Source organism: Vipera ursinii (assembly GCF_947247035.1).
Source record: "Vipera ursinii genome assembly, chromosome: 5".
Classification (NCBI taxonomy): Eukaryota; Metazoa; Chordata; class Lepidosauria; order Squamata; family Viperidae; genus Vipera; species Vipera ursinii.
Genome location: NC_139518.1, coordinates 4,826,844 through 4,850,498, shown reverse-complemented (window position 1 = coordinate 4,850,498; position 23,655 = coordinate 4,826,844). Strand labels below are relative to the sequence as shown.

The 23,655-nt window shown below is 44.8% G+C and overlaps 1 protein-coding gene across 2 annotated transcripts in view; it reads right to left on the bottom strand.

Annotated features, from left to right (window-relative positions):
• Positions 1 to 13,502: 13,502 nt before the first annotated feature.
• The window catches only part of AP2M1 (adaptor related protein complex 2 subunit mu 1), a 41,748-nt gene continuing 31,595 nt past the window's right edge, over positions 13,503 to 23,655 (bottom strand). For both annotated transcript variants that reach the window (XM_083364001.1, XM_083364002.1), the window contains exons 8-11: positions 19,897 to 20,032; positions 16,297 to 16,394; positions 15,873 to 15,984; positions 13,503 to 14,642 (exon numbers count right to left, since the gene is read on the bottom strand). In XM_083364001.1, the coding sequence (XP_083220127.1) occupies positions 14,508 to 14,642; positions 15,873 to 15,984; positions 16,297 to 16,394; positions 19,897 to 20,032 (481 nt within the window). In that variant the 3' untranslated portion in view covers positions 13,503 to 14,507. The remainder of the gene's footprint in view (positions 14,643 to 15,872; positions 15,985 to 16,296; positions 16,395 to 19,896; positions 20,033 to 23,655) is intronic.

Below are 23,655 nucleotides of genomic sequence, written 5' to 3'. Positions count from 1 at the left end.
CATGATTTATTGGTCAATAAATTTCACAACCAACCCCACATTGTTTGCAAAGATAATGACTACTTCATTAAAAGGATTGTTATTGCCTAATAATTTGCAGAGACTTTCACAATTTTGTCTGTTGCATAATACAAGATATCATACTATTCTCCACAGTAGCTACAATAACTCTTTTTCTCTGAACCTTATACCCTACCTGGTACTGTCTTAGAACGTGTAACTAGACACTGTAAGAAAAATGCCAGTTAAGCAAAGCAATTACAGGTAGTCGTTGACTTGCAACAGTTCATTTAGTGACCATTCAAAGTTACAGCGGCACTGACCATTTTTCAGACTTATGACCAACGCAGCATCGCCATGGTCACATGATTTACATTCGGATACTTGACAACTGGTTCATATTTACGATGGTTGTAATGTCCTGGGGTCATGTAATCACCTTTTGTGGCCTTCTGACCAGCATAGTCAATGGAGAAGCTAGATTCACTTAACAGTGGGGTTACTAGTTTAACAACTACAGTGGTTCAGTTAACAAATGTGGGAAGAAAAGTTGTGAAATGGGGCAAAACTCACATAGCAAACTTCTCACTTAGAAACCTAAATTTTGGGCTCAATTGTGGTTGTAAGTTGAGGACTACCTGTAGTGGATTCCCCTGGTTTTCCTTTCCTACCATCAACCCTCCCACTAAACATCATTGCCAGTGAGAATAACTTCTCCCAATTATTCTTCTTAATGTGGTACAAAGCTTTTTGGGAGTACGAAGGTTCCTTTGATGACAGATTTAGCTACAAGGCCACCCAGCTAGAAGGTCAGAAGGTTTTCCATGTCTGTGATCTATCAGAGGTCTAAATGTTTATGGAGATTCTTAGTCATCTAGGTCATGGTTGTCCCAAAGGTGCTGTTCAAGAGACTTTCTTGGTTTTCAAAAAACCAAGAAAGTCCAGTTGCCTCTTGAACTGCACCTTTGGGATATCGGTGGTATAATTTCCAAAAATGGAGTAGCTGAGAGGTCCCAAACTAAAAGAAGTATGGGGGGTGAGCTAGGGGACTTCTCCTATCTGGAATGGCCAGATGGATTATTATTTGGACTGAGGTTTAGCATTCTGTCAAAAAAATCATTTCAAATACGTGGAGGAGGCAATGGCTACCTTACAGTCTTGTAGAATGTTTTTATGGTTGGTTTTTTTGCTATGCTGCCCACTTTGTCACTTTGTATAATTAACATGGTTACCTCCAGAGAGTTGGCTGATATTTTTTGAATTGTGTTGTTTTGCCCTTAAGGTAAGAACATAAGAATACCCCTGTAATCAGGCAGAGATGGAATGGAATGGAATGGAATAGAATGGAATAGAATAGAATAGAATAGAATAGAATAGAATAGAATAGAATAGAATAGAGTAGAGTAGAGTAGAGTAGAGTAGAGTAGAGTAGAGTAGAGTAGAGTAGAGTAGAGTAGAATAGAATAGAATAGAATAGAATAGAATAGAATAGAATAGAATATTTGTTATTGGCCAAGTGTGATTGTACACACAAGGAATTTGTCTCTGGTGCATAAGCTCTCAGTGTACATACGAACAACAAAGTGGTAACTTATAGATCAGGGGTGTCAAACTGCTGGCCCGTGGGACCGATGCATTACAAGGAAACTGCACCTACCCCAATGGGCAATGGGGAAAAAGTTTTGATACGTCATGCAACGTCATGTGACATTGCGAGTTTGACAATCATAATAAGGGGGGCCTTCGCCCAGGTTCGCCTGGTGCGCCAGTTGCGGCCCTATCTAGTCCTGGATGCCTTGCGTACAGTCACTCATGCGCTCGTGACCTCTCGGTTAGACTACTGCAATGCTCTCTACATGGGGCTGCCCTTGAGGACCACTCGGAGGCTCCAACTGGTGCAGAATGCAGCCGCGCGAGTTGTGTTGGGGGTCTCCCGATACTCCCATATTACACCTCTGCTCCATGAACTGCATTGGCTTCCAGTTACCTTCTGGGTGAGATTCAAGATACTGGTAATGACCTACAAAGCCCTACATGGCATGGGTCCAGAACACTTTAGGGAGCACCTGCGGCCGGCATCAACTTCCCTCCGCCCAGTGCGCTCCCACAGAGAGGGCCTCCTTAGGGTGCCACTGGTCGGAGAATGCCATCTGGTGGCTCCCAGGGGGAGGGTGTTCTCTGTGGGTGCGCCTGACCTTTGGAACCGTTTACCGGTTGAGCTCCGGATGGCTCCCGACCTTTGCTCCTTCTGACGTGATCTAAAAACCTATTTGTTTGAACAAGCCGGCCTGGTCTGATGGGTTTGGGTTTTAATTATTGTTTTAATATAATTTATTTTTACATGAAGGCTACTGCTAAGCTTGTAAGCCGCCCTGAGTCTTCGGAGAAGGGTGGGATATAAATGGAATTAAAATAAAATAAAATAAATAAATTTTGTATTTTGGTTATTTTGGTATTTATGGCCCTGTTCACCGCCCTGAGTCCTTCGGGAGAAGGGCGGTATACAAATTAAATAAAATAAATAAATAAATAAATAAATAATTCATAAGATATAAACAACAAGTACTAAAAGTAGAAAGATGAACGAATCAAAAGATGAGAAGACAGGAAGGATAATAGCAATACAGCCCTACTACATGGCTAGATAACTTTAGGCATAAGACAGTCCTATGGTAATGAGGTGTTTAGCAGAGTGATGACATGCGGGAAAGCTATCTTTCTACTTCATACTGCTGAACTTCTATCCCCTTCTAATCCCTGCAACAGATTCCTGGAATTGTTGCTTCAAATTCTGAAATAATATTCAAGTCCCTAAGCTGATTGGGATGCGGTGGCTCAGTGGGTTAGGACGCTGAGCTTGTCGATCAGATGGTCAGCAGTTTGACAGGTCGAATCCCGAGCACCGCATAACAGAGTGAGCACCTGTTATTTGTCCCAGCTTCTGCCAACCTAGCAGTTCTAAAGCACATAAAAATGCAAGTAGAAAAATAGGGACCACTACGGTGGGAAGGTAACAGTGTTCCGGGCGCCTTTGGCATCTAGTCATGCTGGCCACATGACCACAGAGACGTCCTCAGACAAGCGCTAGCTCTTCAGCTTTGAAACGGAGATGAGCACTGGCCCCTAGAGTCGGAAACGACTAGCACACATGTGCAGGGGAACCTTTACCTAAGCTGATTACCTTAATAAACGTGACCTTTTGCCTAGTTCTCAGGAACAATAAGACTCGCTGAACCTGTTTGACGGGATTATATATATTACTCCCAAACCTGCCTCAGAGGCTACCCAAAATTAAAATGGAATACTCCTGAAGGTTTAAACAATACTCAAAATCTCATTCCAATGATCTCTCCTGAATATCAGTGTCTAGCACACTGTTTATTTATGCAAATCTCTCTGGTTTTCACATATCAAAAATATCAATATAGAACAGATTTATTTGAAATCCCTCCCCACTCCGGGGAAAAAAATAGGCTGGAATGAAAAAGAACGCTTGGTGCCAAATGAAGTGTCAGGAAGCACTCGTTGCAGTTTTTAATGGTGATTCATGGCTAGGAGGTGAAGACTTCTCCCTACACATATTTTGTGAGAATATCCATGACATCCTGATGTTTCACATTCTGTATATATTTTTACCCCTTCACGGATTACTGCCTTGTCATGGTGAAGGGGCTTGCATAATTCAATGAAGCTATGAGCTATGCCATGCAGGGCCACCCAAGACGGAAAGGTCATAGCAGAGAGTTCTGACAAAACGTGATCCACTGGAGAAGGAAATGGCAAAACACTCCAGTATCTTTGCCATGAAAACGCTATGGACAGTACCAAAAGGCAAAACGATATGATGCTGGAAGATGAGCCCCTCAGGTCAGAAGGCGTCCAATATGCTACTGGGGAAGAGCAGAGGGCTAGTACTAGTAAGCGCCAGAAAGAATGAAGCGACTGGGCCAAAGCCGAAAGGACGCTCAGCTGTGGATATGTCTGGTGGTGAAAGGAAAGTCCGATGCTGTAAAGATTTTTTCTCCATAGGAACCTGGAATGTAAGATCCATGAATCAAGGAAAGCTGGACGTGGTCAAACAAGAGATGACAAGACTGAACATCGACATCTTAGGTATCAGCGAACTAAAATGGACAGGAATGGGTGAATTTAATTCAGATGACCATCAGGTATACTACTGCAGGCAAGAATCCCTCAGAAGAAATGGAGTAACCTTCATAGTCAATAAAAGAGTAGGCCACAGGATTGGAAAAGATCAGTTTACATTCCAATTCCAAAGAAAGGCAGTGCCAAAGAATGTTCAAACTATCGCACCATTGCACTCATTTCTCATGCTAGTAAAGTTATGATTAAAATCCTACAAGCTAGACTTCAGCAGTATGTGGATCGAGAACTACCAGAAGTACAGGCAGGATTTCGAAGAGGCAGAGGAACTAGAGATCAAATTGCCAACATACGCTGGATCATGGAGAAAGCTAGAGAGTTCCAGAAAAACATCTACTTCTGCTTCATTGACTATGCTAAAGCTTTTGATTGTGTGGATCATAACAAACTGTGGCAAGTCCTTAAAGAGATGGGCGTACCAGACCATCTTATTTGTCTCTTGAGAAACCTATATGCGGGCCAAGAAGCAACAGTGAGAACTGGTCACGGAACCACTGATTGGTTCAAAATTGGGAAAGGAGTCCAGCAAGGCTGTATACTGTCACCTTGCCTATTTAACCTATATGCAGAGCACATCATGTTGTTGCTATTGGAGTTTTATATATTGTACAACCAATATTTTAGTTTACTGTATTTTTCAAATCTCCTCTATGAGCTAGCTTGAATGCTTTGGAAGCCAGAGAAAGAAACAATCCAATTGCATCAAAAATTTGCATAATAGTGAGGCTTTAATAATGCACAGCCTTGCTCTTCTGACGGTGTCCTGAGCAGAGATGTAATAACAAGCCCATTTGGTATGATTATCATTTGCATCATTATTGTGACTCTTTTTTAAGACAGGTTTCCCCAGAGAGACATCAAGCTTGATGCCCTCTGGATATGTCCTGGACCAGCATACATTCAGCTGCTCCATTTTATATGTAGTTTAGGAATTAAGAACTGTGTTAGTGTATTCAGCATTTATAGGGTTAATACAACATTTTTTAGTAGCATCTATGTAATAACATGTAGCATTTACAGGGTTAAATGTTATTTCCTCAACAGATGCCTTATGGGAATTGTAGTCTAGTTGTATATTAAATACCATGCTTTCTAGTTAAGTGGGTGGAGCTTTCATAGTTTATGGCAGGACTTCCTGCCTTTGTCTTGTTTCTATCTCTCTGGATGAACCCTGGCATGACTGGGGACATGTAACTTTGCACAGGATGGAAAGATCATCATTTTTTTACCTAATGAGATGGATTCAAATTACAATCTTGCATTTTGGATGGACCAGTGTTGTAATTGAGAGTTATTGACATTGGACGCATGAAATAAAGTAGTTTGTTTAAACCCATTTCATTTGAGTTTATTCTGGCTGTTTCAAGAGGGATCAGCATTCACATCTCTAGGCGAAACAGAACGGGATATATTGTTTATAGCAGCGTTTCCCAACCTTAGGAACTTGAAGATGCGTGGACTTCAACTCCCAGAATTCCACGCATCTTCAAGTTCCTAAGGTTGGGAAACGCTGGTTTATAGGTCCCATGTATTTCCCAACTTTCTGGATTGGTCAACAGAAAATTAGAGAGCATAGAGGAGGCAATCTAAAGCAACACTGGAGACTGAAATTGAAACCAATTTTTCTTCCCACTCCTGCAGATAACTAATGATAAGGCTTTCCAGTTTCTTTGCAGGGTAACCAAAATGGTACAGTTATGGGTAATCATTTGTCTAATTGACTAATATTTGCATATCAAAGCTAAGAACATTTTGAAATGGAGATTCCAGGTTCCACTGAAAATTGTTTCGCCAAAAGAACTGCAATCTTATTTTATTTGGAGTATGGACTAACTTTCAGAGTTGTGAAAAATGCCATTGTCTAGGTATGGCATGTAGGTGCCATGCCAAAAAGCTTTGGATGGCACTTAAAACAGTGCATTGACAAAATTTCCATATGTCAATTACAAATTATGCTGATATATTATGATATCCTGGGTTCTTAGGAACAATTTGATACAAATGAAGGCCAACACCAGCTAAAGAGCTGACTGCTGTGATTTCACATTGTTATATATAACAATAAGGTGGATAAAAATGCCAAATCAAATCTATACATCTGGCTGACTGTGAGACAAACCATCATCATCATCATCATCATCATCATCATCATCATATCACTTGAGGTGGCTGGATGGAGTCACTGAAGCAGTAGGCGTGAGCCTAAATGGACTCCAGAAGATGGTAGAGGACAGGAAGGCCTGGAGGAACGTTGTCCATGGGTTCGTGATGGGTCAGACACGACTTCTCAGCTAACAACAAATTTACACAAAGAGAAAAAACAGTCCAACTTATCAAAAAACAGTACCATAAAAACAGATTAGAAACACAAGTTAAAATAGACAAGAAAATGGTAAGTGAGCACCTGTCTATCCTAGATGATTTCAAGTCACCAGGACCAGATGGACTACACCCCAAGGTTCTGAAGGAACCGGAAGATGTGATCTCAGAACCACTGAACTATATTTTTTCAAAGATCCTGGAGCACTGGGGAACTACCAGAGAACTGGAAAAGAGCTGATATAGTTTCCACCTTCAAAAAAGTAAAAAAAAATGGATCCAGGAACTTACAGAACTATCAGCCTGACTTCAATACCTGGGAAGATTCTGGAAAAGATAATCAAGCAAGAAATCAGTGAACACCTAGAGGCAAACAAAGTCATTACCAAAAGCCAACATGGGTTTATCAAAAACAGATCATGCCAGACAAATCTTATTGCATTGTTTGACCTGGTGACAAAATTAGTGGACCAGAGGAATGCTGTGGATATAATCTCCTTGGACATCAGTAAGGCATTTGATAAAGTAGACCACAACCTACTACTTGATAAGGTAGAAAAATGTGGGTTAGACAACATCACCACCAAATGGATTCATAGCTGGCTGACCAGCCGTACTCAGCGTGTGGTCTTCAATGGAACTGCATCTACATGGAGTGAAGTGTGTAACGGGGTGCCCCAGGGCTCTGTTCTGGACCCAGTGCTCTTCAACATCTTCATCAATGATTTGGATGAGGGGATAGATTTGCAGACGACACCAAGGTGGCAGGAATAGCCAACACTCCAGAAGATAGGCTTAAGATACAGGAGGATCTGGACAGACTTATCATTGGGAGCGATCTAACAAAATGAGATTCAATGGTGAAAAAAGTAAGGTTCTACATTTAGGCAAGAAAAACCAAATGCACAAGTATAGTATGGTGGTACCTTGCTCAATAGTAGCAACTGTGAAAGGGATCTCGGAGTCCTAGTGGACAATCACTTCAATATGAGCCAGCAGTGTGCTGCAGCTGCTGTTCTTCATGTTTAAGCCTCCAACCACCTAATCATCTTTTTTGCTCTTCTCTACTCTTTCTAAAGCAGACATGTCAAACTCCTCATTTCATTTCATTTATTGGATTTCTATACCGCCCTTCTCCCTAGGGACTCAGGGCGGTTCACAGGGCATATATAAATAGGTATACAGAAATTAAAAAAGAATTAAACCATGCCCAATTAAAATACAGCAATAGTAAAATAATAAAACCAATTAAAAAACCCATATTCCCCTTCAGGCCAGACCAGCTAACTCAAACAAGTGGGTCTTCAACCCGTGACGGAAGGATCGGAGGTCCGATGCCATCCGGAGCTCAACCGGCAGTTGGTTCCATAGTGCCGGGGCACCCACAGAGAAGGCCCTCCCCCTGGGGGCCACCAGTCGACATTCCCTGACTGGAGGCACCCTGAGGAGGCCCTCTCTGTGGGCACGCACAGGGCGGAGGGGAGTTGACGCCGGCAGCAGGTGGTCCTCGAGGTATCCCGGACCCATGCCATGTAAGGACTTAAAGATCATAACCAAGACCTTGAACCTCACCCGGAAGACAACTGGTAACCAAAGCAGCTCGCGGAGCAAAGGTGTAACATGGGAGTACCGGGAAACTCCCAAGACAACTCTCGCGGCCGCATTCTGTACCAGTTGGAGCCTCCGAGTGGTCTTCAAGGGAAGCCCCATGTAGAGAGCATTACAATAGTCTAGGCGAGAGGTCACGAGCGCATGAGTGACCGTACACAGGGCATCCCGGTCCAGATAGGGCCGCAACTGGCGCACCAGGCAAACCTGGGGGAAAGCCCCCCTAGTCACAGCTACTATATGGTCTTCCAGGGTAAGTCGTGAGTCTAGGAGGACTCCCAAGTTGCGAGCCCTATCCACGGGGGGTAAGAGCTCACCCCCCATAGAAAGCGGTGGAACATTTTGAATGTCCCGGGATGCCGGAATGTACAGCCACTCAGTCTTGTCAGGGTTGAGTTGAAGTCTGTTCCTCCCCATCCAGACCCGAACCGCCTCCAGGCAACGGGACATCACAACGAGGGCATCACTGGGGTGGTTTGGGGTCGAAATGAAAAGTTGGGTATCATCAGCATATTGATGATACCCAACTCCAAAACCACGAATGATCTCACCCAGCGGTTTCATGTAGATGTTGAACAGGAGAGGCGAGAGAACCGACCCCTGAGGAACTCCACAAACGAGAGACCTAGGGGCCGATCTCTGCCCTCCTGCCAACACCGACTGCGAGCGACCCAGGAGATAGGAGGAGAACCACTGAAGAACTGTGCCTCCCACTCCCAATCCCCTGAGACGCTGCAGCAAGATACCATGGTCAATGGTATCGAAAGCCGCCGAGAGGTCTAATAGGACTAGGACAGAGGAATATCCCCTATCCTGGGCCCTCCAGAGATCATTCACCAGAGCGACCAATGCTGTCTCCGTGCTGTACCCGGGCCTGAAACCCGATTGGTAGGGGTCCAGATAATCTGCTTCATCCAGGACCAGAGGGAGCTGATGCGCCACCACACTCTCAACAACCTTCGCAAGAAAGCGAAGGTTGGAGACTGGACGAAAGTTGTTCAATACAGCTGGGTCCAAAGCAGGCTTCTTGAGGAGAGGTCTCACCACCGCCTCCTTCAAGACGGTGGGGAAATAACCCTCACTCAAAGAAGCAGATATGACCGCCTGGAGCCAGCCTCGTGTCCTCTCCCTAGCTGCATAAACCAGCCAGGAAGGGCACGGATCCAATAAACATGTGGTGGAGCTCAGCCTCCCCATAATCCTGTCCACTTCATCAGGGGTCACAGAATCAAACTCCTCCCAGATAACATTGACAAGACCGCCCGTGTCCTGATCGCCAGACTCTGCCCAGCTGGAATCCAAACCGGTCCGAATCCGAGCGATTTTATCCGACAGATGTTGACTAAATTCCTCGGCACGACCCTGCAAGGGATCCTCCCTCACCTCCTGATTAAGAAGGGAGCGAGTCACCCTAAACAGGGCGGCCGGGCGATTATCTGCAGACGCGATGAGGGTGGAGAAGTAATTACACCTCGCCACCCTCTTCGCTGCGAGATAAGACCTAATATGGGTTCTTAACCGCAACCGGTCGGATTCAGATCGGCTAGACCTCCAGCAGCTCTCTAGGCCCCGTTTCCGACGCTTCATCTCCCGGAGCTCCGCGGAGAACCATGGAACTCGCTGGGATCTGCACCGGGTCAGGGGCCGCAAGGGTACAACCCGGTCAAGTGCCTCAGTGGCTGCCCTTTCCCAGGCTTCCACTAAGGCATCCGCCGAGTTGTGAGCAATAGAGGCAGGTGGGGACCCCAGCGCCGCTTGGAATCTATCAGGATCCATTAAGCGCCTGGGGTGGTACCATCTAATTGGTTCCGTACCCCCACGGCGGGGGGTGGCAAAACGGAAGACCAGCCGCAGGAGGTGATGATCGGTCCATGACAGGGGCATAATAAATGGAGAGCCCCCACCAAGATCATCCAACCACCGTCCAGATAAAAAAATCAGGTCAAGGGTGTGGCCTCCCTCATGAGTTGGTTCAGAAATTACTTGCGTCAGGTCCATGGCCGTCATGGAAGCCATGAACTCCCGAGCTAGCTCAGATGAGCCTCCCAGGGATGGTAGATTGAAGTCTCCCAAAACTATAAGTTTGGGAAACTCAACCACCAACCCCGAGAGGATATCAAGCAGCTCAGGCAGGGCTGCCGCTGCGCGACTAGGCGAAATGTACACCAGCAAGTCCAACTGCGCCCCGGAACCAAATCTCACAAAGAGAGACTCACACCCGACTATCTGAGGAACGGTGGTCTCCCGCGGACATAAGGTCTCCCTAATAGTCACCGCCACACCCCCACCCCTACCATGAGCTCGTGGCCGATGTAGCACCCGGAAGCCTGGTGGGCAGAGGTCAACCAAAGGGACCCCACCCTCTGGGCCCAACCAAGTCTCCGTGATGCAAGCCAGGTCCGCGTGCTCACCCTCAACTAAATCCCTAACGAGGGGAGCTTTGTCAAACTCCTGACGTCACGTGATGTCACGAGACATATTGGGACTGTTTTGCCATTGCCGGCAATGGGGTGGGCGTGGCTTCTGGCAGTTTGACACCCCTGTTCTAGAGTCTCAACAATATTTTATTAATTTTTTAATTAGAAGTCTTTCGTGCTTAGTAAACATGTTGTCTGGGTCCACATATATAACTTAATAACTTAATAACTTAATAAGAATACATCTTTCTTTCCTACTTTCTACTCTGTTTTTCTAGCCATTTGTAAAAAATATCCCATGTTTGAAAGTATTTTGTATCTTCTTTCCCTTTCATTTTCAATGTAAGCCTGCCCATTTCTGCACAGTCCAGAATTTTCTAAATTATGTCTTCTTCACCTGGTGTTGCAAATGTAATTCTTGCTGCTGTTGGTACATGTAGTATTAAATATACACATTCTTTATCATAGTTTTCTGAGGTTATACCTAAAAGAAATAGTACCGGCTTAAAATCTACATAACATTTCCTCTAGCCACATATGTATTTTCAACCAGAATTTTTTTTTTTGCTTTAGGGCATGTCCACCAAATGTGGTAGTACATGCCTGGCTTTTGCCTACATTTCTAACAATTGCTAAACGTGTCAACATCTTTTCTTTATATTGTGGCGGCCAAAACTGCATGCAGTATTCCAGGTGTGGTCTTTGCAAGGCATTATTTATTTATTTTATTTTTAATTCCATTTATATCCCGCCCTTCTCCGAAGACTCAGGGCGGCTTACAAGCTTAGCAGTAGCCTTCATTCTATGTATATCCCTGCTTATTAGGGCTTTCACCCCCCCCCAAGCGGCATTATTACAAAGTCAGCTTAATTGCCCCCAACAATCTGGGTCCTCGTTTTACCTACCTTGGAAGGATGGAAGGCTGAGTCAACCTTGAGCCTGGTGTGATGCGAACCTTGGTATACTGCATCCAGTTTTGGATGTCCACAAACTTATGACTGTTGCAGAGCCTCCAGTCACATGATAAAAAAAAAACCAGGACCTTCCCACATTTACAACAAGCCTCCAGCCATAGTCCCAGCTGACCTTTTCCCCCAATTCTCCCTGGTGTGATTGTGCCCTGCTATGCTGGAATGGTCGCAGCTGGATTTTCAAGCTGGGGCCGCTATAGTGCAGGACTTGAGGCAGTACCCTTGAGTGGCAGTGCTGGAACTGGAGTAGATGCTCAGGGCAGACTGGAGGCCCTAGGCCTCTGCTTCAGTCCTAGCACTGCCACCGTTGCCCAGGAATACCACTGTACAGAGCAGCCTGAAAGAGCAGAGATGGGTGGAAGGAGCTGAAGAGAAGGCGCTTCCATACCTTGGAAGAACCGAGGCAAAGAAAGGAACCGCTTTCCTTAGTGACAAAATTGCTGGTCCCAATGGTGTTCCTTAAGCAATGACTGACCTGTACTTGCTCCCTAGAGCAGGGGTAGGCAACCTGGGCTCTTTTATGACTGGTGGACTTCAACTCCCAGAATTCCTGAGCCAGCATGGCTCAGCTTGGAAACCTCTCCCTTTCCCCTCAGCTTGGCTGGCTCAGCAATTCTGGGAGTTGAAGTCCACCAGTCATGAAGGGGCCTAGGCCAGGGGTAGGCAACCTTGGCTCTTTTATGACTGGTGGACTTCAACTCCCAGAATTCCTGAGCCACCATGGCTCAGCAATTCTGGGAGTTGAAGTCCACCAGTCATGAAAGGGCTAGGCCTAGGCCAGGGGTAGGCAACCTTGGCTCTTTTATGACTCGTGGACTTCAACTCCCAGAATTCCTGAGCCACCATGGCTCAGCAATTCTGGGAGTTGAAGTCCACCAGTCATGAAAGGGCTAGGCCTAGGCCAGGGGTAGGCAACCTTGGCTCTTTTATGACTGGTGGACTTCAACTCCCAGAATTCCTGAGCCACCATGGCTCAGCAATTCTGGGAGTTGAAGTCCACCAGTCATGAAAGGGCTAGGGCTAGGCCAGGGGTAGGCAACCTTGGCTCTTTTATGACTCGTGGACTTCAACTCCCAGAATTCCTGAGCCACCATGGCTCAGCTTGGAAACCTCTCCCTTTCCCTTCAGCATGACTGGCTCAGGGATTCTGGGAGTTGAAGTCCATGAGTCATAAAAGAGCCAAGGTTGCCTACCCCTGTCCTAGAGTAAATCACACTAGAGCACGTCTCCAGCTCATAGCACACCGAAGGCGGCTATCTGATTCACTTGACTACGTCTTTACATCTCCGAGCAACTAAATGGGAGCGTCTCACACTGGAGATTCCATCTGGGTTTACTGAATTGTCTTTCTGGGTACCCTGAACCACCACTGAATGTGGCTCACACGGGAGAGATACTCTGCCTCCCCACCTCACCTGGTTTTCCCAGAATGCTTATTTTACTCTCCCGCAATTCATTTGTCAGTGGCCAAGTCATCTTTTCGGAAGGTGAAAGGAGTAATTCCAAAAGAGTAATTCACACTGCCCTTGACAAACATGCGCCAGACCAGCGTTTTCAAAGAGAAAATCTGAATAATGCTCCAGGAACACACTGGATTATCCCAGGACCGTTAACAGGTAGTTTTTGCGTATTCTTGTCTTGTACAACTGATTGGAGTCCATAAAGCAATGGCCCGCTTTAGAATTTCCCAGCAGTCTCTGCGACAACCAATAGGTCACGCAGGTTTGGTTGACGGAAGATTGTGTTTTAGTCTGCTTCCACTTCGTAGATGGAAAATCGTGTGACGGCTTTGGTGTTTCCCTCCGGCAGACAATGGAGGTCCTCCTAACCAGTTCTTCGCCTACCCAATCTTAGACCACTGCTACAGTACCTCGAGACCAAGCCACAGAATTTGTTGATTGTAGACGACCAACAGTGCACTTCGGATGTACAATTAACTGTTACAGCACGTTCCCTGGAACGGAGACAGCAGCCTGGCAAGGCCTCTGGCCCAGAACATCCCCATGAAGAGCTCACAAAACTGTTGGTTCTATATACTTTTATTATATTTATAACTGGACAATCACACGTGTACAAAATGGGAGACCACACCACCTTGAAGCAGAGGATTGTGGATTGCAGCAGCATTTCCGTTGACCCAAAAGCTTTTAGTAGGAGAAAGCGTAAGCCGTTTGGGCAAAATGAAGATGGGAGGAGGAAAAGACGAGGAGGAAAGATTGCCAGCCAATTCTTAAAATCCAAGGACAAATCCTTTGGATGTGACTGATCAAATCAGTCTCTCCTCAGCTAGATGCCAGATTTTTATTTTATTTATTTATTTTGGGGTGGGGGAGGGGGCGAAGGGGAGGGGGTAGGGATTGTGTATGAGAGAGAAAAGGTACTGGCTTTGTCAGCCATCGCCAGCGCTCCAAGGAACTTGCCTTTTTCGAGGCAAGTGCAATTCTTTGCTATCCTCACCCGTCCATGATAATAACCCTCAAAAGACATTTTGGTCACAAACCCTCCTCAAGCTGCAGGTGAAAAGCAATGAGGTATATTCCCACCTTTGCCGCACAACAACAATTACAACAGCAAGAGCCAAGTATAGGAGCCAGAATTAATTCCAAGGGCTGTCCAGTCTATGATTTCTTGTCTATTCTACCGATACATATATGCACAAGGATTTCCAAAAAAAATACTAGGATATAATGCAAGTAGTGACAACAGAAAGGGGGGGAGGGGGTTTATCACATGGTGGATGTTCCCTAAAATGACCACAAGGGGGTGGTATTAGACTGGCCCTTTTACATCCTGGGACAGAAGCAAGACATGAGCCAGATTCTCAAACCACCTGATGCCAGCTGCTTCTCCAACAGTAACTGAATCAAAGAAGGTGCCGGTGTCCCCTTTTTTTTTTTCTCCTCCCCAAAGAGCAGCTGCAGGTTTCCAGCTTCCAGCCGCCGCATGGAGGATGGGCCAGTGAAACGCTCTTGAATGTCGAGACCCAAAGGTGTGTGTGTGTGAGAGAGAGAGAGAGAGCTGCACGGGGCTAGCATCTTGTCTCGTAGATCCCGCTCCTGCCGATGTATCTCACCCATTTGATCACATCGTGGTCACTGTAGTTCAGCTTTGGCTCAAAGACTTTCAGGTAGCGCACCTTTAGCCCGGAAGGCGCAAAGGGAACCTGGACAAGGGCAGAATACAAGGGTGGGAAAGTGAGCGTCTTACGTCTCCCTTTCAAAAGCTCGCCCTTTCCGAATCTTCGGTTAAGCCAAGAGGAGACTTACTGGGCTGCCGATCGTTAGTCTAATTTGAGACACAAGAGAATTTCTCTAGCGGAACACAAAATAGGGAAGAAAAAGAGATGGGAGCTTTATCAGTACGTCTCGCTTGTTGGCTAAAAGGAGATTCCCCTTACTTTCCCTGAAAGAGAGCCCCTTAGCTGAGCCTCCATTTCGAAGGTAGCCTTCACACAAACGCACGAGGCAAACTCAACTCTCCTCGTGGGTTACGGACAAAAATTATCCCGTAACCTTCCCTCATTTAAGCTAGGTTTTCATCAATCCTTTCATTTGAAGGGGTCACAAGGCAAGAAAACATGATTCTGGAAAGAGAGGATGTTGCAAAGGTTTGGATTTTTTTTTTTTGAGGATTGCCTATACCAATGGTGGCGAACCTATGGCACTCATGCCAGAGGTGGCACTCGGAGCCCTCTGTTGGTATGCGCGCCACCGCCACCAGCATCAAGTCCATCAGGCCACCTACAGCAGAAGCCCCACCCAGCACAAAGGAGGCGAAGCGGCCGACTAGCAAGCTCGAGTAAAGGTGGTAGAGCAGAGGTCACCAACCATTGTTGATTGGCGGACTGGAAGAAAAGGGAGGGGGAAGCATTTTACATGCATGCATGCATGCATGCATGTGTGCCCAGGGCCACGAGCACGCACGTGTTGCAAATGGGGCGGGGCTAGTGCCTGCGTGATACTCACTAGCCCTGTCCTGTTCTTGTGTGGTGCAGCACCTTGTATCTACACCCAGTGGCGTGGTGGCGGCCATTTTTGCGCCTTGCAGTACGGTGGCCCGTTTTTGCGTGCCAGAGGCAGCACTCAGAGATGCCTCCCTGTCCCCCACCCCGACGGCACCACAATGCTAATGCGGCCCTGGCGATAAATAAGTAGGTTTGGGGTTGCGGTTTGGGCACTTGGTCTCTAAAAGGTTCGCCATCACTGGCCTATACGTTTGCCGAGGACTCCAGGGAAGAGATGGGACGCATTTTACAAAGGCTGGGAAGGAAATGTTTGGCAGGTGCCTTGGTACCACCAAGAGGCCAGACGATGGGGCTGCTCCAGCCCCTCAGATGTTTCCATGCCGTACTTCCTGTTCCTGGCAAGCTCTTAGGAAGAACGCGGCTGCTTACCTCAAAGTTCATAGAGATGGGTGGCCGAGCCCATTTTTTCTTGTCGTTGGTGGGAAGCAGCTCTATCTCTGCGCTGATCTGAGACTCTTTCATTCCAGCCATCCTTTTAATTCTACGACATTGAAAAAAAGAAACTGTCGCTTAAGATGGGCACAAGTATCCTAAGCACACTCCCATCTGGCTCAGCTTAGAGCAGGGCGTTCCAAACTTGGTAACTTTCAAGACTTGTGCTTTTTTTTTCCCCCCAATTCCCAGAATTTCGTAGCCGGCCATGCTGCTATAGGGAATTCTGGGAGCTGAAGTGCAGAAGCCTTAAAAGTTGCCAAAGTGTGGAGGGGAAGCACAACCTCTCCCAGTGCCAGCAACCACCCAGTAAGTTTGCCCAGAGCTCCAGCTGCCCAAATTCAGAAACCGTGCCACTTACTTCCAGACAATGGCATTCTCGCTGGCTTTGTATTTTGCTTTTCCTTTCATGCAGATGACTTGTACACCACTAGTATTGAGAGGAGTCGGGATTCGCACCTGGAAGATATATTTATTTGAGTCGCATATATGCTGCTTGGGTCAAAAAGATGGTGGGGGGGGGGTTGGGGTGGCTTTGTTTTGTTTTGTTTTTGTAAAGGAAGAGAAGGTAGCCAGCTTAAAAGTGAAAATGCACGCCCGAGAAAGAGCAAGAAAATCATTTGGGGAGGATTGCACCCAACTTTGCTGGAGAAGACTCCTGCGAGTCCCTTGGACTGTAAGGTGATCAAACGGTCAGTCCTAGAGGAGATCAACCCTGACTGCTCTTTAGAAGGCCAGATCCTGAAGCTAAAACTCAAATACTTTGGCCACCTAATGAGAAGGAAGGACTCACTGGAGAAGAGCCTAATGCTGGGAAAGGTTGAGGGCAAGAGAAGAAGGGGACGACAGAGAACGAGGTGGCTGGATGGAGTCACTGAAGCAGTAGGCGTGAGCCTAAGTGGACTCCAGAAGATGGTGGAGGACAGGAAGGCCTGGTGGAGCAGTGGGCTAATGCCTCCTTAAATAACACCAGCTGCCTGCAATTAGTGCAGGTTCGCATCCCACCAGGCTCAAGGTTGGCTCAGCCTTCCATCCTTCCGAGGTAGGTAAAATGAGGACCCAGATTGTTGGGGGCAATTAAGCTGACTTTGTAATAATGCCGCTTGGGGGGGGAGGTGTGAAAGCCCTAATAAGCAGGCATATACATAGAATGAAGGCTACTGCTAAGCTTGTAAGCCGCCCTGAGTCTTCAGAGAAGGGCGGGATATAAATGGAATTAAAAAATTTTTAAAAAAATTAAGGCCTGGAGGAACATTGTCCATGGGGTCGCGACTTCACAGCTAACAACAACAAGCACCCAACTTACAACCCATTGCTTAGGCTTGAAGTTGCAGTGGAGTTCCCCAGAACTGTATACAACAGGGTTTCGAAGTTCTGACAGTCGCTTACCGCCCCCCCTCCCAGGTCACGTGATTGCATTTCGGACACCTAGAAGCCAGCCCACATTTACTGTTGTTTGCAGCCTCCCGCAGTCATAATGTGGCTACAATTTACAACTACGCCCATGTTTATTTTTGGTTTCTGGCCCAAACAAAAAGAAAAAGAAAAAAAAAGCCCACTGACTAAAATGGCTTTACTTAATGGCCACCTCATTTATTTAATGACTGTCACAAAAATGGATCATAAAATTGGGCCCAGTCTGGTGGTGACCTGCTTAACGATTGCCTGCTAATTCTGGGCTCGGTTACAGTCATAAGTTGAGGACCACCTGTACCAACAGAAAGAAACATGAAGAATTCCCTAAAAATCGTTATCACAATTTGATAATCAAAAAGCTCAGAACGTGGAGGGCGCTGCACCATTGCATTGTCTTTAAACCTAAAGTAATATTACGGAAATTCTATGTTTCTATGTCTTTTACACTTCTGTTCTGCTCCTCCTTATTCCTCCACCCTTGAATTTCACCCCCTGCTTTCCGAAGGCTTCCTCATCATCACTAACTCTTTCCTCTCTTCCCACTGACGAGATCACATTTGCCAGATGGAGCTCAATTAAGATTGGCCTTAGCTTGATTACAGGACTCCTTGCGAGAAATTCTTCCCATTTATGCTTCCCAAGGCTTTTATTAAGTGCCCATAACTCAACAAGTACGGCTGCTCTTAATCACCATTATAACTGAAGCTCAATGTTCTGTTATCGCTTCCCTTTCCTTTTGTTCTATTGATTTTTAATTAATGTATTTTAAGATTATAAAAAAGGTGGCACATATAGGCAAATCTGGTGCAGGTGGGGAAATCTTAGCTGTACAAGTAACAAATTTTAAATATCATAGCACAAACGTGCTCTATCACCGGAAGTTCACATTGTTGAAAAGTATTTCATATCTACTTTCTAATCAAAATCCTCAAGTCACTGTTGAGCTTTCATTTAATAGTGAAATTCCAGTAAAGGCCATAGCTGGTCAATACAGCATTAAATTAATAATATAAGTTATACATCAGGTTAAGAACTAATCTCTGAAGACCCAGTTTTGGATGTGGCATGATTCTGGGTATAAGATTTTAGTTCAAAAATGGTTTCCAGTTAAAACTAAATTCTACATCAGATTTACTTTTTAAATGCAAGGCTATACTAGACGCCAAGACACACTCTCAGAGTTTAGCCATTCTTCTGAAGAGGGAACATCAGATCTTTTACAATAAAAGGCATATAAAATCCTTGCCAACACTGACCTGGAGAATATCAATTCAATCCATTTTGAAAGGATATATACTTCAATGAAATTTGGTAAAAATATATATGTCAGGACCCACCCCAATCCACGTCTTAGGAAGACAAAAAATCTTGGGAGTCAGTTCTAATCCAAAAGGAATCTTTACTAGGACAAGCTTGGTTGTGGGAATACAAGACAGGACTTAGTATTGTTTTACAAATTGAAATTTTATAAAGGGCACCCGGTTCAACCCCCCTTCCCTCAACCCCATTTGGTCAGCCCCCATCCTTCTACTTCGTGTCATCCCTTTTGTGGGGGGGAAAAAGGAACTTCGAATCTTTATGGTTATTGCCTTCTTCCTCTCCAGAATTAAAAGAAGACACAAGCCAGATGCCTTCTTCTCTAACCCTCCATTTTGTTCCCCCCCAGTTCAAAAAGTTCCCTTGGTCTTTGAAATAACCTAAGGCAGGCTGAATCCACATATGCTCCTCCTTCCTCGGGAGATGGCAGAATCCATGGGGGGGAGGTAATATTTTAAACATACATTTAAAGGTAAAGGTAAAGGTTCCCCCGCACATGTGTGCTAGTCGTTTCTGACTCTAGGGGCCGGTGCTCATCTCCGTTTCAAAGCCAAAGAGCCAGCGCTTGTCCGAGGACGTCTCCGTGGTCATTTGGCCAGCATGACTAGCACGGAACGCTGTTACCTTCCCACCGTAGTGGTCCCTATTTTTCTACTTGCATTTTTACGTGCTTTCGAACTGCTAGGTTGGCAGAAGCTGGGACGAGTAACAGGCACTCACTCTGCTACACGGCACTCGGGATTCGATCCACCAAACTGCCGACCTTCTGATCGACAAGCTCAGTGTCCTAACCCACTGAGCCACCGCGTCCCTAACATACATTTATGAATGTGATATAAATGGATTCTGACAATATATCAGGTTTTAAGATTAGGACTTTCAGAATGTGTTCCACTCCACAATGCATCCTTTTTTCCAATATTGTTGAGATTTACAACTCGCCCAATAACATTTCCAACATCATAGTTTTAAGCTCATTTAGAAGTACGCAAAATGGGTAAAAAACAAAACTTTTTATCAAAATGATGCAAAGGCAACAAATGTGCAGCCAGCCAAAGAGAATGGTGCTTATGCTAGGTCAGGGCTAGGCAACAGTGGCTCTTTTATGACTCATGGATTTCAACTCCCAGAATTCCTGAGTCAGCATGGCTGCTTCAGGAATTCTGGGTATTGAAGTCCACAAGTCATGAAAGAGCCAAGGTTGCCTACCCCTGTGCTAGGTGCTTACCTCTATTTTCTGAGCCAAGAGGGAAGGCTTAAAGTTAGATTTGATCACCACCTTCACCTCCAGTTTGGTGCGTCCCACCTCACGTACCAGGGGGATGACACGGAATGGCAAAATAATATCCTTAGTGGTTCGGTACCTGGTGGAAAAGAATAAACAACACTTACACAATGGAAGAGAGGAATCTGTCACTGCCCATACAACCAGCAAATACTCGTAATTGAAAACCTATCTGACACTTACCAGCACTTTAGTCTCACGGATTATTTCAGTCCTATTTTTCAACAATTTCTTTAACTCTTAGCTAAACTGAAAAAGATACTTATTCTATGAACCTTCACGTAACTCCTCCTCAAGAGACCACTGCTGGATCTAATGGATCAAGACAACCTTCAACCTAGCCATTTTGGGGAAGATTTCTGAGACTTTGATTGGCTTACAGCTCCTAGAAGTGGGTTATCGGCATGTTTTATGCCAGGGCCGGTTATAGTGCTGACATGGCACCGACTGTGGTCATCAGTGAGTTCCAGCAGGTCCACAGTAGGGACAGTGCATCCATCCTGCCCCTCCTTCATCACTCAGAGGCTTTCAATACCACTGATCGTGAGCCAATTGTGCCCATTCCTGGATGGGCAGGCCTTGCTCATGGTGAGTGACACACTTTCCTTTTTTTTTGTACAAGTTTTATTAATTTTTTAATTTTACATTCAGGTATTTGTGAAGCAATACGGTGGTTGGGTAATCAAAAGTAAACAATAGCAAATAACAAATTATTTGTAAATAGCTCAAGTTACATCAACAAAGATTCCCTCTCCGATTCCCTTTAGTTATAACATAATCAAATTAATCAAATTAATACATTTCTAATTGTGACATAATCAATTAGAAGAATTTTCAATATATTTTCACTTAAACATATCCATGTCCTGTTTTTAAGCTTTACCTAATTGCAATAGAATATTTCAGAATAGCCTATGATACATAAAAAGAAAAACTTAATTTTCGGGTAACCCACATTTCCCTATTTCATTAAAAAGTAATTAACCTATCTACAGCACTTACATTCATTTCAATACATTCTTATTTTTTACAAGTAAATTCTATTTGTCATCTTAATAGTTCATCAATTATTAATATCTTTTATTATATCATTCCAGATTCTATAATATGATTCAGAGTTATGTTCTACTAGTTTAATTTTGTTTTCCCTTAAAAATCTAAAACCTATAAAATCAGTTTATATTTTTTAAAGATTCCCCTTAGCCCATTAAAAGAAATTTTTTAAGCTCTATCCTTACAAGTCCCAAGAAAGAGACAAGTCTAATTTTTAAAATCTAATTCTCGCCTTCTTTTTGGGCCTATCAGGCTTCCATATTGCTGCCTTTAGATTGTCAGATGTGTCTCCTTTTCTTCCTACAAACATTGTTTCAACCCAAGGAGACCATCCAAATATCAGTTTTACAAAAAAAGTGTCCCCTTTGTAATCATTGAAGTGTTGCTTTAATAGCTCAGTTTTCGATGTTTGGTGTAATATAATTGTCATTAGTTCAGTCTGGTCTTTTTCTTCTTCCGATTCCATCTGGCTTAGGTAAGAAGTAGTAACTGGTGTTATGGTTGTCGTTTGATTGGCTGGGTCCTCAAGGTACTGAATTTGAAGGCCTTTAATATCTTCCCTCTTGATGTTGCTTTCTTCGGGTACTATTGTTTTTTGAGTTGTAGATTTTATAGTTGAGGTCGAGGTTTGGGCTTCAAAGTTCTCTGTAAATTGTATTTGTTGTACTTTAGAGTCTCCTATTTTAATGTTAATTTCCACTTCTGTTTGTTTTTGTATTGTCAATTCATCATTTAAGGTCAAAGTTTGGTTTGGTAGCTTTAAGCTGTCAGATTTATCTTGCAGTTTGGCTTTGATTTGCTCAGTCATTGCCAAGATTGTGTCTAGTATGTTTGTAGTTAAGTGGTGGAATATATTCCTCCATTTTGTTGATGTTTGCAGATAGGTCTTTCATGTAGGCTGTTTTAATAATAGTCAATGATTGTCCACCTCCAGTATTCCTAAAACTTGTTTTCAGTGCCAGGTGTTCCCAATTCTTATCTTTGAAGATAATGTCAAGGACAGCTCTGTTATTCAGTCAGCTCTCACAATAACATTTTTTTTACTTGCTATACCAAGTATCGCCACAAGATGTCAATAGCATATAGAAGATGTAAAATCTTTTTTCAAATTAATATAAAACTTTTGTTCAATTAGTCCATTTTTTCTTCCCTTAATCCACAGCTTAAGCAGAAAAAAGGGTAGTAGATCCCCACAAAAATAAAAGCTTATTAATAAGTATAAATAAGGTTGCTTAATTTCTTTGCTTAGTCATTTGATTTCTTTTAAGGTTTTAAAGTTTATTCCCCAAGTATGCAGTCGCCGGTCTCTCCAAAGAGGGGAAGGAAATTTTTGGAAAAGTCCCATAGGAAAATAGGGGAATAAGAAAGGTAAGATCTCACCGAGGTCCTCCAGATTGCTTTGTTGTACTAGATGGTGCTTTGGGCTTTCGGAAGGGAACGGCTTAACGGCCATTAAGATGGCCGATTTCTTCTTCGGGCCAAAGGAGTTGCTCTGGATTCAAGCAGAGGGCTCCCACCCTTCCGCGATCACAAGGAGAGCCTCCTCACGGTGGTCGCCCCTCCAGGCGACCTTCAACCCTTTTCAGGGTCCTCCAAGGAAGAAAGATCAGATGGCAGGGAGAGAGCTCTTCCTGAACGTCCGGAAGCGCCACACGCGCAAACCAGAAGCCGTGAGTCACACACTTTAATCACCTCCCATTTGGACTGCTGCAACGCACTGCACAGGTGGGTGCCCTTGAAGAGCATTCAGAAGCTATAGGTTCTTAATGCAACAGTACAGGCAGTTTGGCATTTCTCATTACTGGACCGGCTCCCGGGTAGACATTAGGTTAAGATCCAGGTTAAGCTGCTGGGTAAGATTCAAAAAACTGGTTATGTAACCAGGCTATTTCTCCCATTGTCTGTATGTACCCCTCCAGATCCAATGGACAGGGCCTGCTCTGTGTCCTTCCTGTCAAACAGTGACATTTTGTTGCACCCCAGAGCTGCAGTTGTTCAGTGGCAGTGCCTGCCCTCTGAAACAGCATTTCCCCCAGAGACCCAGATGGCCCCAATCCTATTCGTCTTTCACCAGGCATCAAAGATCTGGCTGCTGTCCCAGCATTTGAGGTCAGGAAGTTAAGGAAGCTCAGCTGTTGTTGACGCGCTTCGCCATGAATGGGGCTGCTGCTTCATCTTCCAATGCTGGAGGATGTATGTCGTGTCTTTGTGTTTTATTTTAACCATTCTGCATATCCCAGACTCACCACTGTGAGATGGAAAACCAAGTAAGTCATAAAATAAAGCGAATAATAAAACAGCTGCAACCGTTGGTTTGTTCCAAGCACGCTGTTTACTGTAGTGCTGGTTAGTTCTTTTGGACTCCGGTTGCAAGTAGCTTGGGCTGATCAATGAACTAAGGCTTTCCCCAAGACCAGGGGTAGGCAACCTTGGGTCTTTTATGACTCGTAGACTTCAATTCCCAGAATTCCTGAGCCAGCCATGCTGAGGGGAAAGGGAGAGGTTTCCAAGCTGAGCCGTGCTGGAATTCTAGGAGTTGAAGTCCACGAGTCATGAAAGAGCCAAGGTTGCCTACCCCTGCCCAAGAAAAATGCAACGACTCAGCGTTCCTGGCTGAGGAATTCTGGGAGTTGAAGTCCACAAGTCATA